We start from the raw sequence: 22,211 nt of genomic DNA, 5'->3' as shown, positions 1-22,211 counted from the left end.
TTTATTAAACTGGACAGCCCCTTTTGTGTAATGTGCATGGAATTATTTCACTACCAATTCACCCTTGGCAAATATCACTGTATCTTCGTAGTGAAAGAGTAACAGAAAAAAAAAAAGGCTCACCAGTATACACTGACTCCAGCTCTCAATCTTCTCTGAGCCCTTCCAGTTTGGATTGAAAAGCAACAGCACAGCCTTAACTATGTTATGTATTAGAGCTGGTGGTTCTTCATAGCCCTTTATTTCAGCAAAGCTCTCAGCACCGAGTTTCTGGACACACTCACGTAGGTCCTGCAGCATGAACCAGTGGAAAAGAATTCCTGCATGCCTCGAATTCATGTGTTCTGCCTCTGGAATCAAAAACCAACCTTTCAAGAAGTTGATCAGAAACATGTGATACTCAAAACTTATTTTACTGACCAAAAGGCTCTGCACTCTATCTGATTAACTTTTTTTTCTCCTTGACTAAGTGATTAATTTGCATACAGCCCAAGTATCCGATGAAACATTTCAAAATAGATATGTGCCTGAGAAGGAGACAAAACTTGCTGTAATGTAAGTGTGGTATGTTGAGACCGCTGACCATCCTAAGGGGATTAGATAGATGCCATAAATGTTACTGTGCTCCTGGGGGAACTGGAGCCACTGAGGGAGTAATTAACATAACCTCCTCTGGGGGTGATAGCGGCTCGTTCTGGTTCCAGAGTCCAGACAAACAGAAAACACAAATGGTATCAAGATTGCACCCTGGCCTGGGGACCTGACATGGGCACCCTGACTTATCAGCAGCTTTGGCACTGTGCTTGCCTCGGTTAGGATCCAGGTGAAGGGTCCAGGCACGCACTTAATTCTGGAACTTTGACACTAAAACCCTCTTAACCTTAGGTGGGGCAGTTCTGTGTAGAACGTGATAGATCCCTGAAGGCAACAAAGCACCTTTGATTTTAGTGGGACTTGGGCACAAAAGTATCCTGTGAACCAGAGCCAAAATCTGAACATTCTGTTTAACTGTACTCTGCTCAGCACGTAGAGTTGCTCATGAGTAGTTCATGTGTACCAAAGCTTTGTATTTGTCTTTCTATACTTGTATGAACGATACTTCAGATGTGGTTTTACTGACATTCCTATTTCTACTCCTAAAAAGGTATCTTGGCTCTGTGTGCACAATACCTAGTACATAGGTTGGTTTTGTTTCCTCTGAAGGTATCTTCAGTATCTCACAGCAGGCAGCTTGGGCCATCTTCAACATTTTCTGCAGGTCTTTATATTCGTGAGGAGGTAATTTCTGGTGGTGTCCGATGCTGATATCAAATAACCCAAAAGCTTGTCTTGATAGGTCACGGAGAGGTACTGCAATGTGGTACTCTCCACAGACAGAAGTGCAAACGACTTCTGAAGTGTCTATGCACTTAAATAGGTAATCTCTGAAATGAGAGTAAAGAGAGGAAAATATCCTAACTTTAACCATTCCAGTCTCTTTTGGTACTTTATTTAGCATATTTTAGTTAAAGACCATTCATCTTGTGTTGTTAAAACAAAGGTATTACATTACAGTCATTGTTTATTCCTTGAACTGAAATATGAACATATTTCAATATCATTCAAACCACTTACAGAAAGGAGAAAATAGTGTTTAGGAACACAATATTGCTTACCCAAGGCAATTGCAGAACATCATAAGAAATTAACAGACCCACACTAGTTTGTATTCTTGCTTTAAAAACAGATTCCCATTATAACCATGTTGACATTTGTTCTACACATTTTTATAAAAAGAAAAAAAAAAAAGTGCTGGAACAGCAAATTACTATTCAACCAACTTTGACAACAAGGATGATATACTTAAAAGAAAAGTCTGTGAGGATCTTGGCAGTTGAAGGAAACAGATAGTTGAAGGAAATGAGATACGTAGCCAGGAAAAAAAAAAAAAAAAGAAAGAGATTACTGTAAAGAGCAAAATGCTTCACTACAGGCTCTGATCCTGCAAACCCTTCGCAACAGATGCAGAGCTTCAGAGCTTGCTTGGCAGCTCATCTGGTAAGCATTAAGTTGGAAGTTAAGTTTTCGCAGGCCTAAAATTAAAGAGAAAATTCACCTTACCCCTTCATAATTCAGTATCACATCAGCATCTACAACAGAAGCCTCAACAGTGAGACAACTACAGATAGTCTTGTAGGGTTGCATTACAATGGGCTTTACACAATGTACATCATGCAGACTAGAATCTAGGAGCAGAGGTAACTGGCTAGATTGCAGGTTCCAGAGCCTACCTTAAAAGGTTTTCTTTTCTGAGGAAAAGAACAACAGAAGTATGAATTTCTTTTTGTCCTGTATTATCTGTAGTAATCATTTTACGTAGAGCATAGTCACATGTCTGTCGGAGAGAAAGGGGACATTTAGCTGCATGCAGAAAAAGAACAGACATTTTGATGCTTGGAGAGGGAGAAAAGTGTTTATTTCTCAAAGAAAAACTCCTATGTATATTCAAGTGAAATGAGATGGTTTAAAGACATCTCCCAACAATATCTGTTTTTATTCCCAAAGTGTGTTGCTCCAGATGCATGAAGAGTGTGCCCTGGACCTCCCTCAGACTGACTATTTAATCCATCCCCAGGTTCTACACTGAGGAACACCCACAGGCCAATGAAGAGGTTTTCCTTCTTTTTCATGTCCTATTACAGCCCCCTTTCTTATATTATGTTTGTGTCAGCGTGCCCTGAAACATGAAAAGCACAGAGGGGAGCAAACAACCTGGCTATCAGACAGTTAACAAGGGGACAGTGCAGAGCCTGGAATGACAACAGAAGGCTGCCAGCATAAACTATACTTATCAGAGGAAACAGATGAATTATGGCTTCAGCTGATGTCATGCAGACTTTGTGGTGGCATGGGATCAGTTCTTAATATTGCATACACTTTCCTTCTCCTTAACTCACTTGTAGACTTGTGGATTGACAAGGTTCCCAGGGTTTGAGTGCCTGCTGAACAACTGGACTATGATCTGCAGGGACGTGGGCTGCCTTTACAGGCAAGTTAACTGGGAGCAGCCATTTCCTGAGTCAAATTTAGGTCTTGACTCCTGACATCAGTTCAGAATGAAGAGGTAATGCATTAGCTAGGGCATTCTTTTTTTTCCACACCATAGTTTTAACATGCACAGTATCCCCACAGAATCAGGCATTGCAGGCTAATCTTCACCTGGATGGATGGATGGATGGATGGATGGATGGATGGATGGATGGATGGATGGATGGATGGGGGTGGGGGTTTGCTCTATTGGTTGCTATGCACCTGTGAGCACTGAAGTAGTAGAATATTTCCTTGTCTGACGGAGAAAGAAGATACGCTAGCAGTACTGTTGAATTGTTTTACATGAAAGGCTGAAAAGAATGAGTGGCCTCCTTTCCAGAGGGAACCTTTTGATGCACAGGCAGACACAAGAATCTCAGGCAGCCTTCAGTTTTGACAACACCAGCACTGGGAAATCATATACAGCTAGATATAGCATGTCCCCAACTAAAGTAGTCCTGTCAGCCACTCATACCTACAATTAGCATAATTGCATAATCAGTAAACTACATACCTGATGTTTGCCAGGCTCCACCAGGTATGTAGTAACAGTGTGGATGCTGGGGACTCTGGGATACAACCAGTCGAGTGCAGTGAGGGTCATTTGCAGAACATTTTCTAGTGCACACACATGATGGTAGGCTTTGCTGAATGCAAGAGAAACACCCTGTGAAAGCAGAAAGCTCCAAATGAACCAGACCTTTGTTTGGGGAAAACACTGGGGTAAAATGAAGCAAAATGGTTGTAATAAGTTACTTTAATTGCAGCTTGCAAAGGTGAAAAGTGACTGTGATATCTCCCTTATCAAATAAGGCCATAAGACTCCAGAGCAACCAGGTCACAGCCAAGTACTACAGTAGTCAAAATTGGTTTTAGTGGTGATTGATAGTCAAATACTCTGATAATGTTGGCTTGCTGCGCTCCCTGCTGCCCAGATGATGCATACACAGTGAGGCTGATTCTAAAGAGCACTGCGTACCAGCATCTCACAGAAATATGGACTGCTGTTGCTTATAATTAACCCACCATGTAAAAAGTGAGGTTTCACACCACTTTATACAAACAAACACAAATAAGATATTTAGAGCCTCAGTAACTAAAAGCTACTATCTTTGGGCTTTGCACAAATCTGCAATTGATTTACTAGTCAGGTCTGCAGGAGAAGTTCAAATAAATTACTGATGAGGTGATAGCTGACAATCAATTACAAATAAGATGCTAATCAGTAAGATATTGACAAGCTGCTCTGCTCACACCAGTTTTATCACATACTGTAAAATCACATCAGTTCTTTTCTGAGTTGTACATCTTATGTCTCTGCAGAGCAAACCTAAAAAATGCAAATGGTCTCCATCCAGTTTTTTGACGTACAGGATACAAACTGCTTTCTGGTAGTACCCACCTGGCAGAAACTGATCTCATGGGTCAGAAAGATGGTTTTCTCACTCTGGTCCCGAAGAGTATCAATTCCTAGAATGCCAAAGACATTCCAGTGAGCATCTTGTAATGGCAGTACCAGGAGTGAACCTCTTCTCTCCTCAACTGGACGGTCATAGTTCCAGAAGTGGATATTTCCATGGAGCTGAACTCTTGGAACATGGATTGGTTTTCCCTCTTCAACAGCTGCAAAGCTGAAAAATAAATGTATGAGCAGGTTTGTTATGAGTAGCAGAAAACCATTAGAAAAACAATAAATATTGCAGCTTTGAACTCTCCCTGCTTTTAAGCATTAGAGAAGGAAGGTTTTAGCTCCTTATTCCAACTACACCTAGAAATACCACATTTACCACTTGCATCCCAAAGACAGTGGTAATAAATAAGGCACTTTTTATCCTTAAGACATTGTAAAAACACCAACTAATGAATGTAATGAAAAGGAATTCAGAAGGGAGCAGCTGGTACATTTTATAGGTCAGAAGAAGCAATACTTAAAGAAATATGTTTATCTTATGGAAATAAGAAGTAAAGAGGCACGAAGGCTTCTTTTACTGTAAACATTAAGGAAGGGAAGGCATTGTTCTCAAAAATTATCCAGTGGACGTAACTGCTGTAAGGACATTAATTTTAAAAGAAGAAATGTAGGCCCAATACAAGACATTTGCTAAGGGATGAGATTTATTAGACTGTGAGCTAATCTCCCCAAGGAAAGGAGCAAAATCCCAAATAAAGCAGTTCTAAGTAGAGCATGCAAAGTATAAGGATATCTGTATGATAACGCAACATCCACAATGGTCCCTGAGGGAAGTTCCTCTCTGGAGTACTACCAACTTCTGTTTTCAGTGCACCCCAAACCACTTCCAGGCACCCCTGCATTCCAGATACTTTCGAGAAGAAGGAACAGTTCTTTGTAGCTTTTCTTACCTTACTCCTTTCATGTCTTTGTACAGAATCTGGTTGAGAACATATGGAGCATCATCTGTGGTACACGCCACATAATGTAAGAGAATCTGTCCCCGCTCTGGTGAGAGCTGGTTCTCTTCCAAAAGGGCAATATATGCACTGATCTTCTTGTTATCCCCGTGGGCTTCTGCATCCTAGCAACCAAATGGTTCCCATTACATTATGTACATTAGCCACTGGCCATTACACTTATTTCATGCACTTATCACTCGTCTCACTTATGCTGACATGCTCTTCTGGGTCACTGATTTTGGATGTCAGGCACCAACTGTGTGACTTATACATGTGCGTGTCGTGGTTGTGTCTGACTGGCACGCTATGTTAAAAGCAAAACCACATGGTATTTAGATTCTTAGAGAGAATGGATTTCTTTTATTCCTGCTGCTAGCAGGGAGCATTTCGTCTTAAACTAAAAGCTAATTATAAGCTGGGCCTAAGCAAAACTACTGTGAATTTCATCTCCAACAGGAGATTCCTTTGGAACAATCAAACAAATGCCAGAGTTACTACATTTACAAAGCTAGACAACTTTGTAACAACGTTTGAACCACTTTGAAGGAAGTGTTTCTGTGGGGAATACTTTAATGTTCAAGACAAACATCCAGACCTGCATCTGCAAGTTAAAAATGAAACCTTTTCCACTACAAATTAACTATCTGCATCCCAAACCGAGTCTGGTGTGTTTAATTCCAGAAACATCAGAACTGAGGATGGATTTCCAAATTTGATCCTAGTCAGCTATTCAAAATTTGAGATGTAATTATCCATGAAAGGCAGTCTGTGTTGGCAGAGCATGAACAAGAATTCTTTTATCACTGATCTGACCTGTGACTCTTTCTGTGCATAACCATTGGCTCTCCTGAACATCAGCTAAGAGCAGAAAGCATGGGGAAAAGAGCCTTATGCCAGCTTCTCCTGCTACCTGTGAGTTCCACTCGAAGCACCAGGGTTTGAAATCAGTGGCACAATCCTTACAAAAAAGACTCTCACACTCCCTGGGATGCACACCTGGGAGAGGGCCTTAAACACTGCTTTGTAAACGGGTTCCATGCTTGCTCCGCTCATCTCAGCTGCTTGCTGGATGTTGTGCAGCCATTTCCTCCTGGTCAAGCTTTGCAGGCACTCCATCCAGCTTCGTTCCACACTCGTAGTCAAAAATTCCACAATGTTATCAATAACTTCATCTTCATCCCCAGTGAACTCAGAAGCCACTAGCTCAAGGAAAGTCTGGAATGCCTCTGGGGAGAGCTTCTCCACTCTGCTAGACTGTGGGTAACGTGAGCTGAAGTGGCTTTTTGCTGATAGAAGAAACAGAAAATAAGACAGGGACAATCTGTGTGAATAATATGTTTTGCATTTCCTGTGCAAACTATGAATCAAGCCTTAAACTGGTTCTGGGTGAAGTGCTTCAGCCTAACCCATCATTCTGGGTTTCTTCCAGCTATCGCCTACAAGTGGGTTGTCATCATGAGAGGTAATCTCCAGCTTCAGGACTGGCTGTACCTTTTCCCTTAGATGCCTGTGTTCTCACCTACTGAGAAAGAAACCCACACACCATTGCACCTTTGCTCCTTTTGAACCTCTACAAGATACCTAAACAATGAAGGTCAATTAAAAATACGAAAAATCAGAGGTATCTGTGCATCAAAACCAAATTTCCTGGACACATGGGATTCTGGTGGGACTGGGGTGCAAGTAGGCATGCTGCAAACAGCAATAGTAGTTGAGACCTTACAGGAAAATTACTCACCTCTCCCATTAATAATGTGAAGGGCAGATTTTACAGATGATTTCACAAATCCCTCATATACCTGGATTTTCTATTACATACCATGCTTTCAGTCATTATATTTTTCTTTTGAGACCTTCCAAAGTAATTATCAGTCATTCTTAATTACCCTTCTTTAGGTGCCTTTGATGAAATATTGAAATAACATTTGTATTGTGCTAAAACTTATAAATGGAGATCAAAGAAAATTAAAGCCTCATTGAAGTCATGCAGAGGATGGGACAACAGTGCTCTGGAGTCACCTGCACTGCACCAGCAGATGTAGATGTAGTGCGAAAGAACAAGAGCAATCTTCCTGGGTTTAGAAGAATAAATTAGCATGAGAAACACCTGAACAGAGAACAGCTGCTGCCTATTAGCTGCCAGGGATTGAAGAAATAAAGATCACTGTGTGATCACTCTGTGAGGCTGCTTTTTCCTATCTTGTCCAAGGTTGAGGAATGTAGCCTTGCCCTGTCCCCTTCCTCATGTCCCAGATACTGCAGCTGAGCTGCAGTAGATATCTGGCAGAGTTTTTGCTTGGTGGAGGAGGAATGCAACAAGGGTCAAATTCTAAAGAATCACTTTCCTCTACCTACTTTCTCCAGTTCACAAATTTCCAGTTTGCTCAGGGGTCCTAAGACAAATGGGTCTCCTCCTAGCCTTGTAATCCTAACAGACTGAGCATGAAAGAGTAAAATTACCACATCAGTTTCTATTTAAGTGTTAGTTAAATCAAAATGAGATTTTCTGAAGCATTCAACCCCTGTCCCAGCTGTTCCAAGACCCAATGTTGCTCTTCCCTGTGCTACAGCTCCAGACTCACGGGGGTGCTCTTGCACAACCTTTCAGAGCTGCAGGGTGGCTCCTTGCCTCGGAAACCTGGGGTTCATTGGGTGCTCTGCCCACAGCCGTGCTTGTCTGCTCACGCTCCGGGCAGTGCCTCTCCTCAGCGCTGCAGTGACTAACGCTTTCATCATTTGTTCTGCATCCTGATTTCAAATCCTGTTGGACCCGAAGAAGTAAAGAAAACGACAGATAGCTATTCATCACGCCACACCCTCCTAGCAAACTAACCAAGCGAAGATATACAGGTAGAAGAAGCATGAAGTTTGCTGTTAGGCAGGGAGTATTTTGCGATCAATACATACAATGGTCTATAAAGACCAGAGCAGTAGAAAACGCTTTGATTAATGATGCACAAGAACAGGCAGGAAGCTACCCTGGCTGCCTCTCAGCACGCTGACAACACCGGTGTTTATGGGGGCTGAGAGCCTCCTCCTTCCCCTGCAGAAGCCAGTGGGCATTTTATCACTAGTTTTACCTATAGCAGTAGCAAATACTAGCAGGCCTCAGTCATGGTGGAGCTCATTGTTAATGCTATCTTATCCTGCCCAACATCTAAACAATATTCAGTTGTTTTTTTTTCATGTAATTTTTGCTTTCTGACCAAACTAGGATGAAGAATTTTTTGATGGTATAAAAATGTTTGGATTTTGACCTTCACCTTCTCTCTTTGAAGAAAGAGATGAAGAAAGACAGATGAAGCTGAACATGACATTATCAGTTCTTTCTTTACTGAGCCACGGCATAATGAATTATTTTTCCCATTATATCTGTAATATTACACTTTCCACTTACAAGGAAAGCAAATAATTCTACCCACTTTTCAGTCTGTGCTTTCATCCAGGAAAGTGCAATGTCTGTGAGCCTCTCCTCCAATCTGGCCTGTTCCATGACGTTGAGATTATGTTGAAGCTGCTAGAAATAGTTTTATGTTGCTTGTAGGTGGTATTGATTTTGCTATACTATCTTTCTATTTATTTGCCCTTTAGTTTATACGCCTTTCAAAGAAGGGACTATGTCCTTCCATATTTCTGTAGCAGGTTCTGGCACACTGAATACAGCAGAGCTGTAAACTGACAGTTTCTTCTCTGGCTGTGCAGCCTGGGGACAACTAACTGCAGCATGCTGGTGCACTCCCCATCCCACCAGCTGCCTCAGATGAGCTAAAGAATAGAATTTGTTGCTTGCCAAAATGAGCCTTTTTCGGTAATGCGTGGCAGAGTGAGCCACATGCAGATGTTCATGCAGATGAATAAACCTGTCCTCTCCACCCAAGCACACATACAGACATGTTCTTAATTGCTAATACAGTATTTCAGAGCACCTGATGCCCATGTTTTAATATGTATGAGGCTGCCAGACAGGTCCAGGTGAACCTGCTGCACTTCTGTCTGACCCAAGCCTATTCTGTCAAGAACCAAAATTGCTAAGTTTATTCAGAGAAATGAACCAATAGCAAAGTGAGACTCAAAGCTGCTATCTAATTCATGAGAGCTGTGCAACAGTGTGGGATTACTAAAGGTCACCTCAGCCCAATAAAGAAAGCTGGAGTTCTCTGCTATGAGATACACGCTGTAGTAAAATGTAGCTGGATAACACAGCCAGATTAAAAGTGTGAAACCTGTCCTCAGGCTTTAGTATTTTTTTTCACTGCCATATCACAAGTAGATATTGCACGTTACAGTTGAAATAATTTTTCAACATATCACTATGTCATGAAAGCACTGAGCTTCTCTCTGACAAGGAATTGCTCTCTCTGGAGTGTCTTGCAGAGAAGGAGGGGGTGGAGCTCTGTATTAACAAGTAGGTCAGGATAACTGTTCCTTTTCATTTTGTACATCATGCCCTGTATGCTTATGACTGCTTGCAAAAACAAAAAAATACTGGTGCTCGCCAACAACTTCATTAGCACTGTCCTTGAATGGTTTAAGGCCTACTGTGTTAACATTGTACTTCTCTCAGAGCAGAGCTGTTTCCTTACCCTTCCTCAAGGCCTCTTTTTCCATTCCTTCCTTGAATGTGCTTAGAACAGCATCCACCTCTTTCAGGTCCAGAAACCCAGATGCATTCTTGTCCCACTTTTCAAAAAGTGCTTCCAAAAGCAGTTTTCGGTGGGCCAAGCGAGAGGTGCGGCAAACCTGCAACAGAGAAAGAGCTGGTCTTTGAGAACTCCTGGACACTGGAGCTCAATGTCTACACAAATATGGAAACTGCAGCAGCAGGCTGATCATAGCCCCTGTGTGTCAGGCCAAATCTATGTAAATACATAGCTCAGACCTAGAGATGAATCAGTAAACCTGGGAGATATTTGGAAACACTAAACACCGCTGACAATTTTATCAGGAAGAATCAGCTCTGCAGAGGGCATTTCCCAGTAAATGAATGAAACCCTTGATGGGCCTGAGGCGAGATCAACTCAGGTAAGTGGAAGTTTCCCAGAATACAAATGTCTTCACAACAAGAACTAACCAGAGGCTTGTTAGTAATACCCAAAGATTTCACAGTTTTTATTTCCATACATCACTTTTGCTGGCACTGCCCTGAAGTGTGTGGGCTCCGAGGAAACGCATGTGCAAGTTGTCCTTTAAAACCAGTCTCTGCACAGCATACAGTGATAAATGGCTAGGAGTGGAATTGTCTCAAAGGCCAAAATACTGGCAGCGTGCTGTGCTGAGCATGAGGACAGTAGAGCCGTCAGATCCAATATCTCATCCAAATTAGGTCAGCAGCGCAGAGGGAAACTAGGAAGAGGTCTGAGGAAAATGCAGCTAGAGAGGCTACTATGGACAGACCCACCATGAAATACATACATATACACATATATTCTGAAGTGATACGGGGCAGCCTGATGCTGTGCATGAGAATGTTGCTGAAGGGGAATGTATTTTTTCCAAACACATAGCAAGAACACCTCGTTCCTTAAACGCAAAGAAATGTGCACATTCGCATATACCCATGCACATAAGCAAAAGCAGAATGTTGAAGGATTGTTTTAAAGCCCTCCCCAAAACATTCACAACCTCATATGTACATGCCAGCATAGTAGGTCAGACATCAGGTTCTTGGCTATTATAAAGGTGAATAAGCAGAACAGAATGTTTTGAGTTCTTTCACGGTTAACTATCAACCTGCTGTCTCACTGGTTCCAGACACAGAACAGACAGACAACCTCCTACAGGATGAGTCTGTCAGCACTGCTAGAGCTAAGGGCTAAGGATGGTGAATCCATATCAAAACAAAGGGGCAGAACATCTCTAGAAGAAATACAGAATGCAAGGCTGCAAGTGAAAAGCTCTGCCAGCAAGAGATTAGAAGCTGACTTTGTAATTGCCTCTAGTTGTTTGCTTGTTTGGTTTTTTATTTTGTTTGGACTTGGGACCAGCAAATCAATATTTACTTTTTCTAGTTGTTCAGTTTTTGATTCTTCTGTCTGTTTGTATTTTTCTTTGATAAATTCAATAAGACTCTTCACAGTAGGCAGAGGAACGTCTTGACCAACAAATGTCTCCAGGAGTTGAACAAATTGTGGCAGGTTGAGGCAGTGTTCATCAAAGGCACTCCTAACACGAGATGTACAACGGTTCTGAATGTCTGCCATGATGGGACGTAAGTCTGAAAGGCAGAAAGCACAGTGTGTCACAGGAAGCCAAATGCTGCCCTAAAGCCAGCCATGTGACAGTGACAGTCCTGAATCCTCTGCTTCCTAGGCAGCAAAAGTATGGCTAAACACAGACTGATTCCATGCTGACTAAAGGCCTTAATCTGTTTGGACTTTTTAATGTGCTCTCTTCAGATTTTTGTTCCAGTCTAGCATGGATACAATCATACAGTGAGGTCAAATCATTGAATACAGGTGAGCCGAAATTATTGTTATGGAGAAAGTAGGCTGTTGAGACTATGACTACACTGCTCTCTTATCTTGAAGCCAGCCTCAGGAATCAGTGTTTATATTCTGGACAAAACTCAGCTCACAGCATGTCTACAGACTCTGCCAATCTCCATGTGCCAAGTGAAAATACAATTTTGTAACCAAATACCTGCAAATCTGGTGTCCTCACAGATCCACTCCTCTGGAATTCTCTCTCCATAGCTGCTATACTTGAAGCTTAGGTCAAAGGTGAGAAGGTCACCTGATGAGACAAAATAGAGTCTGTAATGATATAATCTTTTAAAACAAGCATAAGGTACAGATATACTAAAAGCTGTTAAATATATACACAAAAACTATAGTTTCTGAAGCAGGTGAAAAGATCTGACCTGAGTACTCACCTGACCATGGCAGTTCAAACTCCTGGCCAGCTTCAGCCTGAGAATCCTGTCTGTCGGAATAAGCTGGACCTGCAATTTTAAAGAGAAATCTTCTGTGAACCAGAGCTTAATAGTCTGACCAGCCTGATGATTACTATGTAAGATATACTACCGTGTCTCTGGAGCTACTCTTGTTATCAGTAGCTATTTACTGTCTGGAAACACCGTGTTCTGAAATTCACCTGATGACTATTACATTTCTTGAGCCCAGCTACAAATATCCATCTTAACAAGAGCAATTAGATAGCTTCTTTTCCAGTGCAGATGGAAAATGATATTCAGACTTCTTATTTCTATCTTCCTCTCAAAGATCATTCTACCATCACCCCATCATTTCTGTGAGAACAGAGCAGGTATCTGCTCTTAAGCTGGCAGTACTGCCTGCCCCAAACAGTGCAGGATGTGTGCATCCAGGGACTGGCTGAGTGACAGGCTCGTGCTGTGTGCTGGAAGTTAACCACGGAAAGCTGTAGGTTCTAGTGGGCTGTACTATCAGCTTTACAGTCCCTTATGTAAGAAGTCTGTAATTAGGCTGCTCTGGCAATGTAGACCCAGTTCTTGCAGTTTTAAACTGTGAGATGCAAGAGCGTATTAACAGAGCACTAGCAAGGAAGTTGGTCCTTGAAGTATGTTTAAGAAAGCACCTATTAAGAAATATACAGTTGCCCAACAACAGCCTTCCTAGAACAGGCCTGTGTATACACTTGAGAAGGATGGTATTCCTTTGGAGACACAGTGAGAGATTAAAACAAAAGTTTCCTGCTGCATGATCCAATAATGTATCTCCCTATGGGCAATCACATTCTAAAGATTATTAAAATCATTTCATATTTAATGTTCTTAGGCTCTTGTCTTGTTATGGTAGTATTACAGAGTGAAACAGAACATAATTTCTCCTTATTACAGAAATGCTGATGCTTCAGAAAGTCCCTACTTGAATTAAAGTGTCTGCTCAGTGCCTGGAATATAGATCAGCAGCACAGTGCCTCACCTGCTGTCCTGTGGGAGGAACACTGAACCCCCGACAGAAAACTCCATACTGAAAAGACACCAAAGCTTTTAGTCTTGAAAGTACCAAAGCTTTTAGCCTTGTCTATTCAGAAATCACTCACATGATTGCACTGGTTTTGAGATGGATTAAAAACACACCTACAGGCGTATGTTTAAAAAGATTAAGGTCTGCCACAATAAAGGAGAACCCTTTACCTTTACCCTGGTCTTGCAGGTCCTCGTCTTGCAGTCTTGTCTCTGAGCTTGTCTGCTGTCCAAACTGGCCGCTGTGCTCACTAAGAGAACTCTCTTTCCTTGCAGCAGTTTCTTTCACAGCCTCTGCAACTGGAGCATCCTGTTTTGAAGCAATGACATCCATGTCTGCCACAACTCTGTTTTCAGAGGTCACATTCATATCTTCAGGTGTTGGTCCTGAAAGTGTGTTGGTTGCCTCTGCAATCCATTTGTCCCCCTCCCTACTAACTTCCCTTCTAAGACAGGTTCTCTGCACAATATATGGTATTTTTTTCCCCTATTTACTTCTGTAGCAGGTTCACTACCCAGGCTAAATTCTTCCTCTGTCTGTTTTTCAGATCCAGGTTCATCTCTTCTGAGATTATAATCAGCAAAGGCTGATCCTAGCAAGGGTTCCTCCTGTCTGCACTTGCAGACTCAGTTTGCCTCTCAGTTTTGGTGTCTTCATGGAAACTGGTTTTCTCACAATGTATTACATCTCCATTCAAATCACTACATTCAAAATCAGTGCTTTTCACCACTGATAGTTTCTTAACCTTCCTTTCTCACCTCAGCATCACTTGATTCTGCTGCTTGTTTTTCTTCCTTAGAAATTCCTCCAGTCTCAGCTTCACTCATATCCATTCGATCAAGAGGACCTTCACTGACACTAGTACTCATTTCATAACTGCCGTGGCTATTATCACCTACAGGTTCACATGGTAAAATCTCTCCCTCGGAAATCTCTGCTTGAGACAAGACTAAATTTTCACTGAGTTCCTCACAAACTTCCTGGTCATGAAGGTCTCCCCAGAAATCTGCAAGCTCAATCTCTTGCAGCTCAATTATTGGCCCTAATGTAGAAAAAAATAGGTAAGTTTATAGTTTGCTTGGGTTTTGTCCTCTATTATTGCAAAATAAATTAGGAAAAAAAAAAAAAAGAACAAAGGTATTCCCTAGCAAACAGAAATTACAAGAAAGTACCTGCTGCAAACATGCATCCCAGAAAATCAAAACTTCAGAATAGTATCTTTGCTTGCAAAGTACTGCTCTTTATTGTCTATTACACCGTGTTTCTTTGAAATAGTTTTTCATAATTCTCCATACTAAAACTGAAAGCTGTAAATTGCCTTACATTTGATCCCAGCAATTAATTAATAACTAATATCTTAAAGATACTTTACTTTCATGTAGATGATTCTCTGTTGTTTGTTTTTCTTTCCTTTATTATTTCAAGTTCCAGAGAAATTTTAGTGGAAACAGGAAATTAACTTCTAATAATGCACAATAAGAAAGAATTCTTTTGGGAATGTATGACAGAATCTTGTAGGAAGGAAAGGTTTGGGATGCTGAAGTATTTCTGAACAGTTTGAAAAACATTTGCAAATTATAGTTCATAGGTCACAGCATCCTTTTAGGTCCATTTTGTCCATAAAACACATTAACTAGACAAATCCATGTGACCTAATGTTTCACCTACAATTGGAACATCCCATATACTTACACTGTCTTGGGTTACAGAATCTCCTCTTAGCACTCATGGGGCTTCTGTCATAGAATTCTTCCAGCAGGGCAAGAATTTTTTGTCTGTCTAAGAGACCAACCTAGACAAAAAGATTACAATTACTGGTTCTGGATTTTTTTCTCTAGTTCTTGGGACTTGAATCAACCTTTGTAGCACTACAAAGGCACCACATATTAGCTAAGAATTACATGTGGCTAAAAATTATCCATTAGCAGGACATCAGAACAAATTTCAAAGGAATCAATTTATTTTGTAAGGACCAAATTTTCTTCTCTGGGTTAGGTAGGACTCCTCATGTATATTACTTTACAAGCACATTCTTTTGCATATCCTTGACAAATTGCAGCTAGATGGCTGTGACTACTTCTGCCAAATGAGTTCTGCATATAAAGATCAAAGAACCAACATTTCTTACTATCAAGATAAGTATTGATTGCCTGACAGTACTATGGAAGATTTTCACTTATTGTGGGCTGTGCTGTATTATGATAGTAGCTGCACATTGTGGTTTGGTTTTGTGCCCCATCATTTTCATTGAAGCATTATGTATGGGAAAATAATTAGTTGAAAAATCTAAGCTATTATTACAACTTCCCTGATTTCCTTTAAAAATTCATACACAGATGACCACAGAGGTGAGAGAGGCATCAGTAGTTCCAGTGCAGAGGCAAGCCGAGAGTTTATTAAGTTCTTGTTGCTCAGTGTGAGTGTGTACAGACAATAAAACCAGGAAAAGACAATGAAATGGGTCATTTCCAATCAGGAAATTGTGAGCTTAAAAAGTAAAGCAAATCTAAACGAATGCAAGTTTTCCATTTTACGATGAATTCCTGTTGTTATTATTTCAGTCCCATCACCTTTGTAATCTCCCTCCCATTAATAGAATATGGTAGTTCATTAGAGAACAGATTTACTTAAGTTTATCTGTGGCAAGTAGCTTTTCTTTTGTATTATTATTATTTTTCTTTTTCACTTAGAGTAAAAACTGCAAAATGTAAAATTCACCGCGCTTGTAATTATGTCGAAACTCTTCCTGTCCTTAACTTGAAGAAATAACAGAAGTTTGCTGTTCTTTTCTGGAAATGAGCTCAAGATGACTGCGATGTTTATAATCCAAAACTGTAAGTAGTGGCATAAATATAAGGATCAGAGCATTTGAAAACAATGGAGATACCCATAATATACTGGTGAAGTGCCTCCCAAGTAGGCTAATTCTGAAAAGTAAGTAAATACATCACATTTTCTATTACTGTGACACCTTTCCTCCAAAGCAAATTGAAAGATTTTTGCAAATTCTGAGGAAAGGAACAAACCAGAAATGTAACCAACTATTCAGTCTAGTTTTAGTCTTTCATACTTCATACTTTCATCTCCCTGGCTTCCTAAGTTTATTAGAAAAAGGTCACATTTCTTTGCACTTCATGTATGACTGAGGAAGCTGATTAAAGATTCCTGCATATCAGCCCTTCGTACGAACTCTTGTTTATCAGTAGGATAGGTGCAGCATCCACTATAAATAATAGCAGGCCATCTGTGTTTGTACAACTGCCCAAAATTTGCCTCCACTTTTAACTACTGCCAACTGCAGAGGGTGGAGAGTTGAAACGTGTTGACCTAATTTCCTTGTCACCTAAATGTTGGCAGGTGATGATCCTCAGTTGTTTTCAGCAATGCTCTAGGATCTATGAGCAATTCCTTTATCAACACAGACTAAACCAGACTTGCCATTTAATCAATGATAGGTCAGTATTTAACTGCTTGATTGTTCTTCTGGAAACATAATATGCATATCTTCACCACCACAATATGCTTGTTAGTGAGTAAGATGGGAACAGACACTCATGAAAGGTCATGAGAAAGCAGACTTTGTTGTTGTACTGCGAGGAAGGTAATCAGAAGTGTCTCAAGCTGCATTAGTTTGAAAACTAATCTCTGATTAGAATCAGTTACATTTAAAGGTCTTGGGCTTAAAATGTCCCTGAAAATTCATACAGATTCTGTTATAACGTCAAGAGAAATTATACTTGACACACGTGAGCACAGAGACGCCATAAGCTTCAAATTCAAAGAGCCATTTCCTTTTTGGGCATTGGAGCAGTGATTCAACTGCCTTGGAAAGTTACTGCTTCACTACACAGTCCAGGCTGTTCTGGCTGAGCTGCCATCCTTCTGGATGCATGCATTTGAAATCATAATAATGATCATGTGGATACCTTCTAATTTGACTGTAATTTAAACACTGCTTTCTCAGCTCCCTGGCCCTAATTGCGACTCACTGAGACAGCCAGCCACACTCACCACGCAGACTGGAATAACTGCCTGCTGCCAAACAAATGTAAATTAGGAACTGAAACAACTGCTCTGCTGTGCTTTGCAGAATGAGTACTACAGGTAATGGATCACATTCAAAATGGTAGAAGTCCTTGGGTTAGTTTGCATTTTTTATCTCGCCTGTGGGTACAGTACAGCAGGACTTAATAGCACTATACAAAAGAAACCAGGTCAGGTTTAAAAGAACTGCGTGGCCCACGCTACAGTTTAGCACACTCAATTTGGAGAGCAAGTCTACCTCAGAGGCTACAAACCAACCAAGTTTGTGCTGTGATAAGTTTTTTCTGTGGAGTGATGGTGTCTGTGCTGAGAGCTGCTCAGTCTTGTTATGTTGTACTAGCATTTCTGGCTCTTTGCAGCTGAGATTCCACTGGGACTAGCTGCATGGAGATAGTGATTACTGCCACCAAAATAGTAGGAAGAAAGTCACATTAAAACATGAAAAGGAAAGAAGGGAACCTTTCAAAATGCATAGCAAAAATAGGACGCAGCTTTATATACTACTCTGCCTGGGAGAATCCACCATAGCTCTTTGTGCTTGACAGAGCAATAGGCAAATGAAATGTCTTCTGACTGAGAAGTAGACACATTTCTTTCCTCATCTCTGAAACAGCAGCTCACCACCATCCTCTAAAACATGTCATTGGTGTTGAAATGTGCTCTGTAATTCCATTCTCTTAGAGCTAATGACATTATTAGCATGACATTGTAGAGCACAGTTCATTCATTCTGAGTAGGCATGATGTAAAGACCACTCTACGAGTGCTGAATGGAATATATAATATATGTAGAGGAGAAACCTGCAAGATCATGGCAACTGTTTACTGTGTAGTAGCCAGCAACTGGCTAACTAAGGCTACTCAAATTAAGTACCATACTTTTTGCACAAAGACCAAGCTTTTAGCAATAGTTCGTCATTGATTCTTCAGCTTCTACTATTGCTAGTTTTCTAGTAAGTCTAGCTTTTTTAAAAAGGGAAGCAGGTGTATTTAGGGGATGACAGATAGAGATAAGAACTGTTGAAAACCAAATTATGGCTTTTGAATTCCATTTCCAGTTCTGTAACTGACTCATTGTATTTTAATTTCCTGTCTATAAACTGCAGCTGAAGTTCATACTACTTACCTCAGAAAGGCGGTATGGATAGATTATTTTGCATTTTAACTTTATACTTTCCTGAGATTTTTTGATATAAGGCCTAAAGATGTATAAATTAATACATCACAATTAATGCAATACAATATATGTAACTACTGTAGTAATGTACACATTTGTTGAGGCCAATCTATATCAGGTTATCTTTGCTGAAATATAGCTGAATAGACAAGTTAGCACCAAAACATTCTAAAAGTGCTATGGGAACAGGTAACAACCAGTAGTAAAGTCTGTGGTTAATTTCTTCTCCAGAATCATCAAACACCAGCCAGTTATCATGTAAGGTCATTTAGTCTCTAGATAGCCACCAGTTTATAGGCTATTGGTATTTCTGTGTTTAAGTGAGAACTATGAATTTGAAGACAACACAACAGCTATTGCCCTCTAAAATAATGCTAAGTAAGTGCAAAGAGTACCTGGAGTCATAAAGAATAAAAAGAAGGCAGTGACCCAGAGAAATACCAAAGTAGAAGCATCGTCATATTGAAATTAGGCTGAGAACTGCTTTGCTTACCTTTCCATAATCACAATCTAGGAAGAGATCAGTAAACATTTGCCTCCACATATCACATCTTATGGCTTTCTGGAAGTCAAGAGCACACTGATGGAGATGCTTCAGAATTTCTTGGAACATGTCATTTGAAAAATTTTCAGTGTAGGAATGGACATACTATGGAGAGAAAGCAGTAGTGTAAATCATTAGCTTTCTTTGAGTATTTTCACCGCAATTTGAACTCTCAAAAATCTATCATGTAATGAAATATAAAGGAAATTATTTTGTGGATCGATCTGCTAATGTGATACAAACTCGGTGTATGGGTGCTACACTGCTTACTTTGTTCTTTCTTTCAGAAGCAGCAATATTCTCCAGACAAGCCTGGGATGCTGCAGCGCTAGGCACTGCACAAATGCATATCAAACAGTTCCTTTCCTGGCCCAGAAACCACTTCCCACTTTAAGTTGTTCAGAGATGCTGGATCAGAATCTCTCCAGCAATGCCTAAGGCAGGTTATCTCAGGCAGGATACGAGTTCTCCATGGTTTTCTGCAATGTTTAGTATTCCTGGCTTTACTCCCAAGGAGGCCTTTTGAGACGTTTGTTTTTGCAGAACTGACACTCAGCTCTTTCATGCCACAAAATGACCATTGCCTGCAATTTCAGTGTTTAGAGAACCACTCTGAATACAATAAAAAAAAAGGAAAGAACTTTTTGAATGTGAGCCTGCTGTCACCTAAGTCCTCTGACACTGGGAATACTACTGACTTGAGATTTATTTTAAGTTCTAGCCTTGGAGACACTTTTAATGCTTTGGATTTATAGCCATGTGGTTTTTATGAGCACAAGCAATATGGTTCTAAGAATGTGGTGTGCATGACATAAATAATAAAGGCCATCAGAACAAACCACAATCCCAAAGCCTGTGCTGAATTATTATAGCAGGTTTCTGCAGCCAGCCACAGTACTAGGGAGCCTATACAGTTAAAAGGAAGAATTTGCAAAACACAGAATGTTCCCCATTATCCCATTTTTGGAGTATGGATACCTGACATAAGTGCTAGAGCATCTTGAACTTGTTGAAATGCCACACAGGCACTAACAAACTGAAATATTAATATACTTGTTATTATTCATGTCTGTATTGCATAATTCCCAAATATATGGGACAAGTGGAGAAGAGAGGAAGAGCAGAAAAGCAGCAGCCAATGGCCTGAAGAGTGGCTGGTGGGAAAGAACAACTCCTAATGCAAAGTGTGTTTTTTCTGCGTTTCAGCATAAAAAGAAAGGATGTAGGTGGGTTGGAGAGAAGGTGGCAGATCTGGGGCTACATGAATCTACTAGCTTTTCAGAGCTATTGCAGCCTGGAACCCTGTGACAGATGAACCTTGAAAATGACAGCAGCTGGGAGGAGGCAGGTTGGACAAGCAGCTTGCTATTTTCTATGTCATCTTGATGACACATACAAAGGCTCGTATATTAATACTGCTGTCTAACAGCTCCACAGAACATTTTTTAGAAGCGTATGTTCAGCTATGTGGGCAGGAGGAACTATCGTAGAGTTATAAGCTTTTCTTAGCTGATGTGTGTAAAGCACTCTAGAATGTAAAGTGCTGTACACACAATAAGCATACATTTATTTATTCTTAACCAAGAGATTTTGACACCTATCAGAAGAAAGCTGGGACACTTCCTAATGCTATCCAGCGTGAGACCTCAAGGTAGTTTGTAAACACATAATCATCAATAACAAAGGGTCAGCTAGTCTTTGCTTTTTATCACTACTGATCTCACTAGAAATTGAGTAAGTCACATGCACTCCTGGAAAACCATCTCACCTGTAAAGCCTGATTTGGACCCTACAAATATAAGTATTTTTATCTTGGTGTCAAAAGCTTTGTCAGACTGCTGGAAGTTCCACGTTTTATAGTACAAAACCAGTGAAATAAACCATTGAGGACTGGTCTCTGGGATCTAAATGTTTTTTAATATAAAAGACCTGACCAGCTCATCAGCAAGGAGACAAAAATACAAGGAGCAGTCACTGAGCGTGTCCAGCAAAACAAAACAGAACAAACAAAAAAGCCACCAGTGTGTACCAGTGTGAGGCTTCTCTACTGAGTTTCTAACAGCCTTTAAGTAACCAAAAGCTGCATTGAATTCAAGGAAGGAAAAGAAACACTAATTTTAAGGTACATTAAAAAACAATGCTTTCTACATGTGAAAAGGGCTAGACCAGTGTGGAGAAAGATCACCTCTTTTTCTGGTTTTGGTGGATGATGCAAACTGATGACCAAAGGTAAATTGTAGCTGAGGATTAGAAACAGCACTATCCTCAGAATGAGGTCTATGATTATGGAAGCATTTCCCAAGGGAAGTGATGAAAGCCTCATCATTCGATTCAATTAAAACCAGGCTGGAAAAGCATCAGAGAATATATTCCGAGAACAATGTTGCACTGGCTGGTAAATCAGACAGCATGACAGTCCATGTCTTTCATATTTCTGATCTCAGTTCTCACATTTTTAATTGAGTTAAAATAAAGAGTGCACAAAATATATTTCAAAACATTTTTGCTAATGTTAATGTATTATGAATTCATTCTGTGCTTATACACGTACCATAGAGTTATGGATTGATGCTTCTTTTCAGTGACTACAGCAATTCTCTAGGCTCCCATTATCCACAACAGTTTCCTTAATTAAATGCAGTTATTCTGAGGTTAAATTTAAAAAAAAAAAAACTCATTTCATGCTTAAAAAAGCCTTCAACAAGTTATTATAAAAATGCATCTTTGTGCAAAATACTGAACGTGTGAGTCTCCTGAGAGTGAAGAAGGCACAAAAATCACACATGGCTGCTTGAAATTAGTCTCTGCACAGCTGCTTTATTCTCTGTTTTTAATTATTGTAACTGCACCCACTATACTGCTGCAGTTGAGGGGCTGTCATTATTTCTATTCCAAACATCCCTTTTCACAGGTTTAATAACCTCGCCATAAAATTTAGCTCTGTCATAGGTAGAAACGGATGGCAAAGTCTTGGCCTGGAGAGCTTTTCAGTAATGTAGTTTGAACTGATATGGTTGTTT

General features: G+C 40.3%; 1 protein-coding gene across 1 annotated transcript in view; it reads right to left on the bottom strand.

The window, feature by feature from the left end:
• EFCAB5 (EF-hand calcium binding domain 5) overlaps positions 1-22,211 on the bottom strand; it is a 38,344-nt gene that overhangs the window by 2,127 nt on the left and 14,006 nt on the right. The window contains exons 8-22 of the mRNA XM_084493285.1: positions 19,141-19,296; positions 15,120-15,219; positions 14,186-14,469; positions 13,598-13,736; positions 12,353-12,421; positions 12,121-12,213; positions 11,481-11,695; positions 10,065-10,221; positions 6,478-6,767; positions 5,431-5,603; positions 4,472-4,700; positions 3,584-3,736; positions 2,271-2,374; positions 1,171-1,424; positions 124-350 (exon numbers count right to left, since the gene is read on the bottom strand). Coding sequence (XP_084349411.1) covers positions 124-350; positions 1,171-1,424; positions 2,271-2,374; positions 3,584-3,736; positions 4,472-4,700; positions 5,431-5,603; positions 6,478-6,767; positions 10,065-10,221; positions 11,481-11,695; positions 12,121-12,213; positions 12,353-12,421; positions 13,598-13,736; positions 14,186-14,469; positions 15,120-15,219; positions 19,141-19,296 — 2,643 coding nt within the window. The remainder of the gene's footprint in view (positions 1-123; positions 351-1,170; positions 1,425-2,270; positions 2,375-3,583; positions 3,737-4,471; positions 4,701-5,430; positions 5,604-6,477; positions 6,768-10,064; positions 10,222-11,480; positions 11,696-12,120; positions 12,214-12,352; positions 12,422-13,597; positions 13,737-14,185; positions 14,470-15,119; positions 15,220-19,140; positions 19,297-22,211) is intronic.

The sequence above is a fragment of the Aythya ferina genome (genome assembly GCF_964211825.1).
Source record: "Aythya ferina genome assembly, chromosome: 19".
In the NCBI taxonomy this organism is placed as follows: Eukaryota; Metazoa; Chordata; class Aves; order Anseriformes; family Anatidae; genus Aythya; species Aythya ferina.
This window is presented reverse-complemented; position numbering and strand designations above follow the sequence as displayed.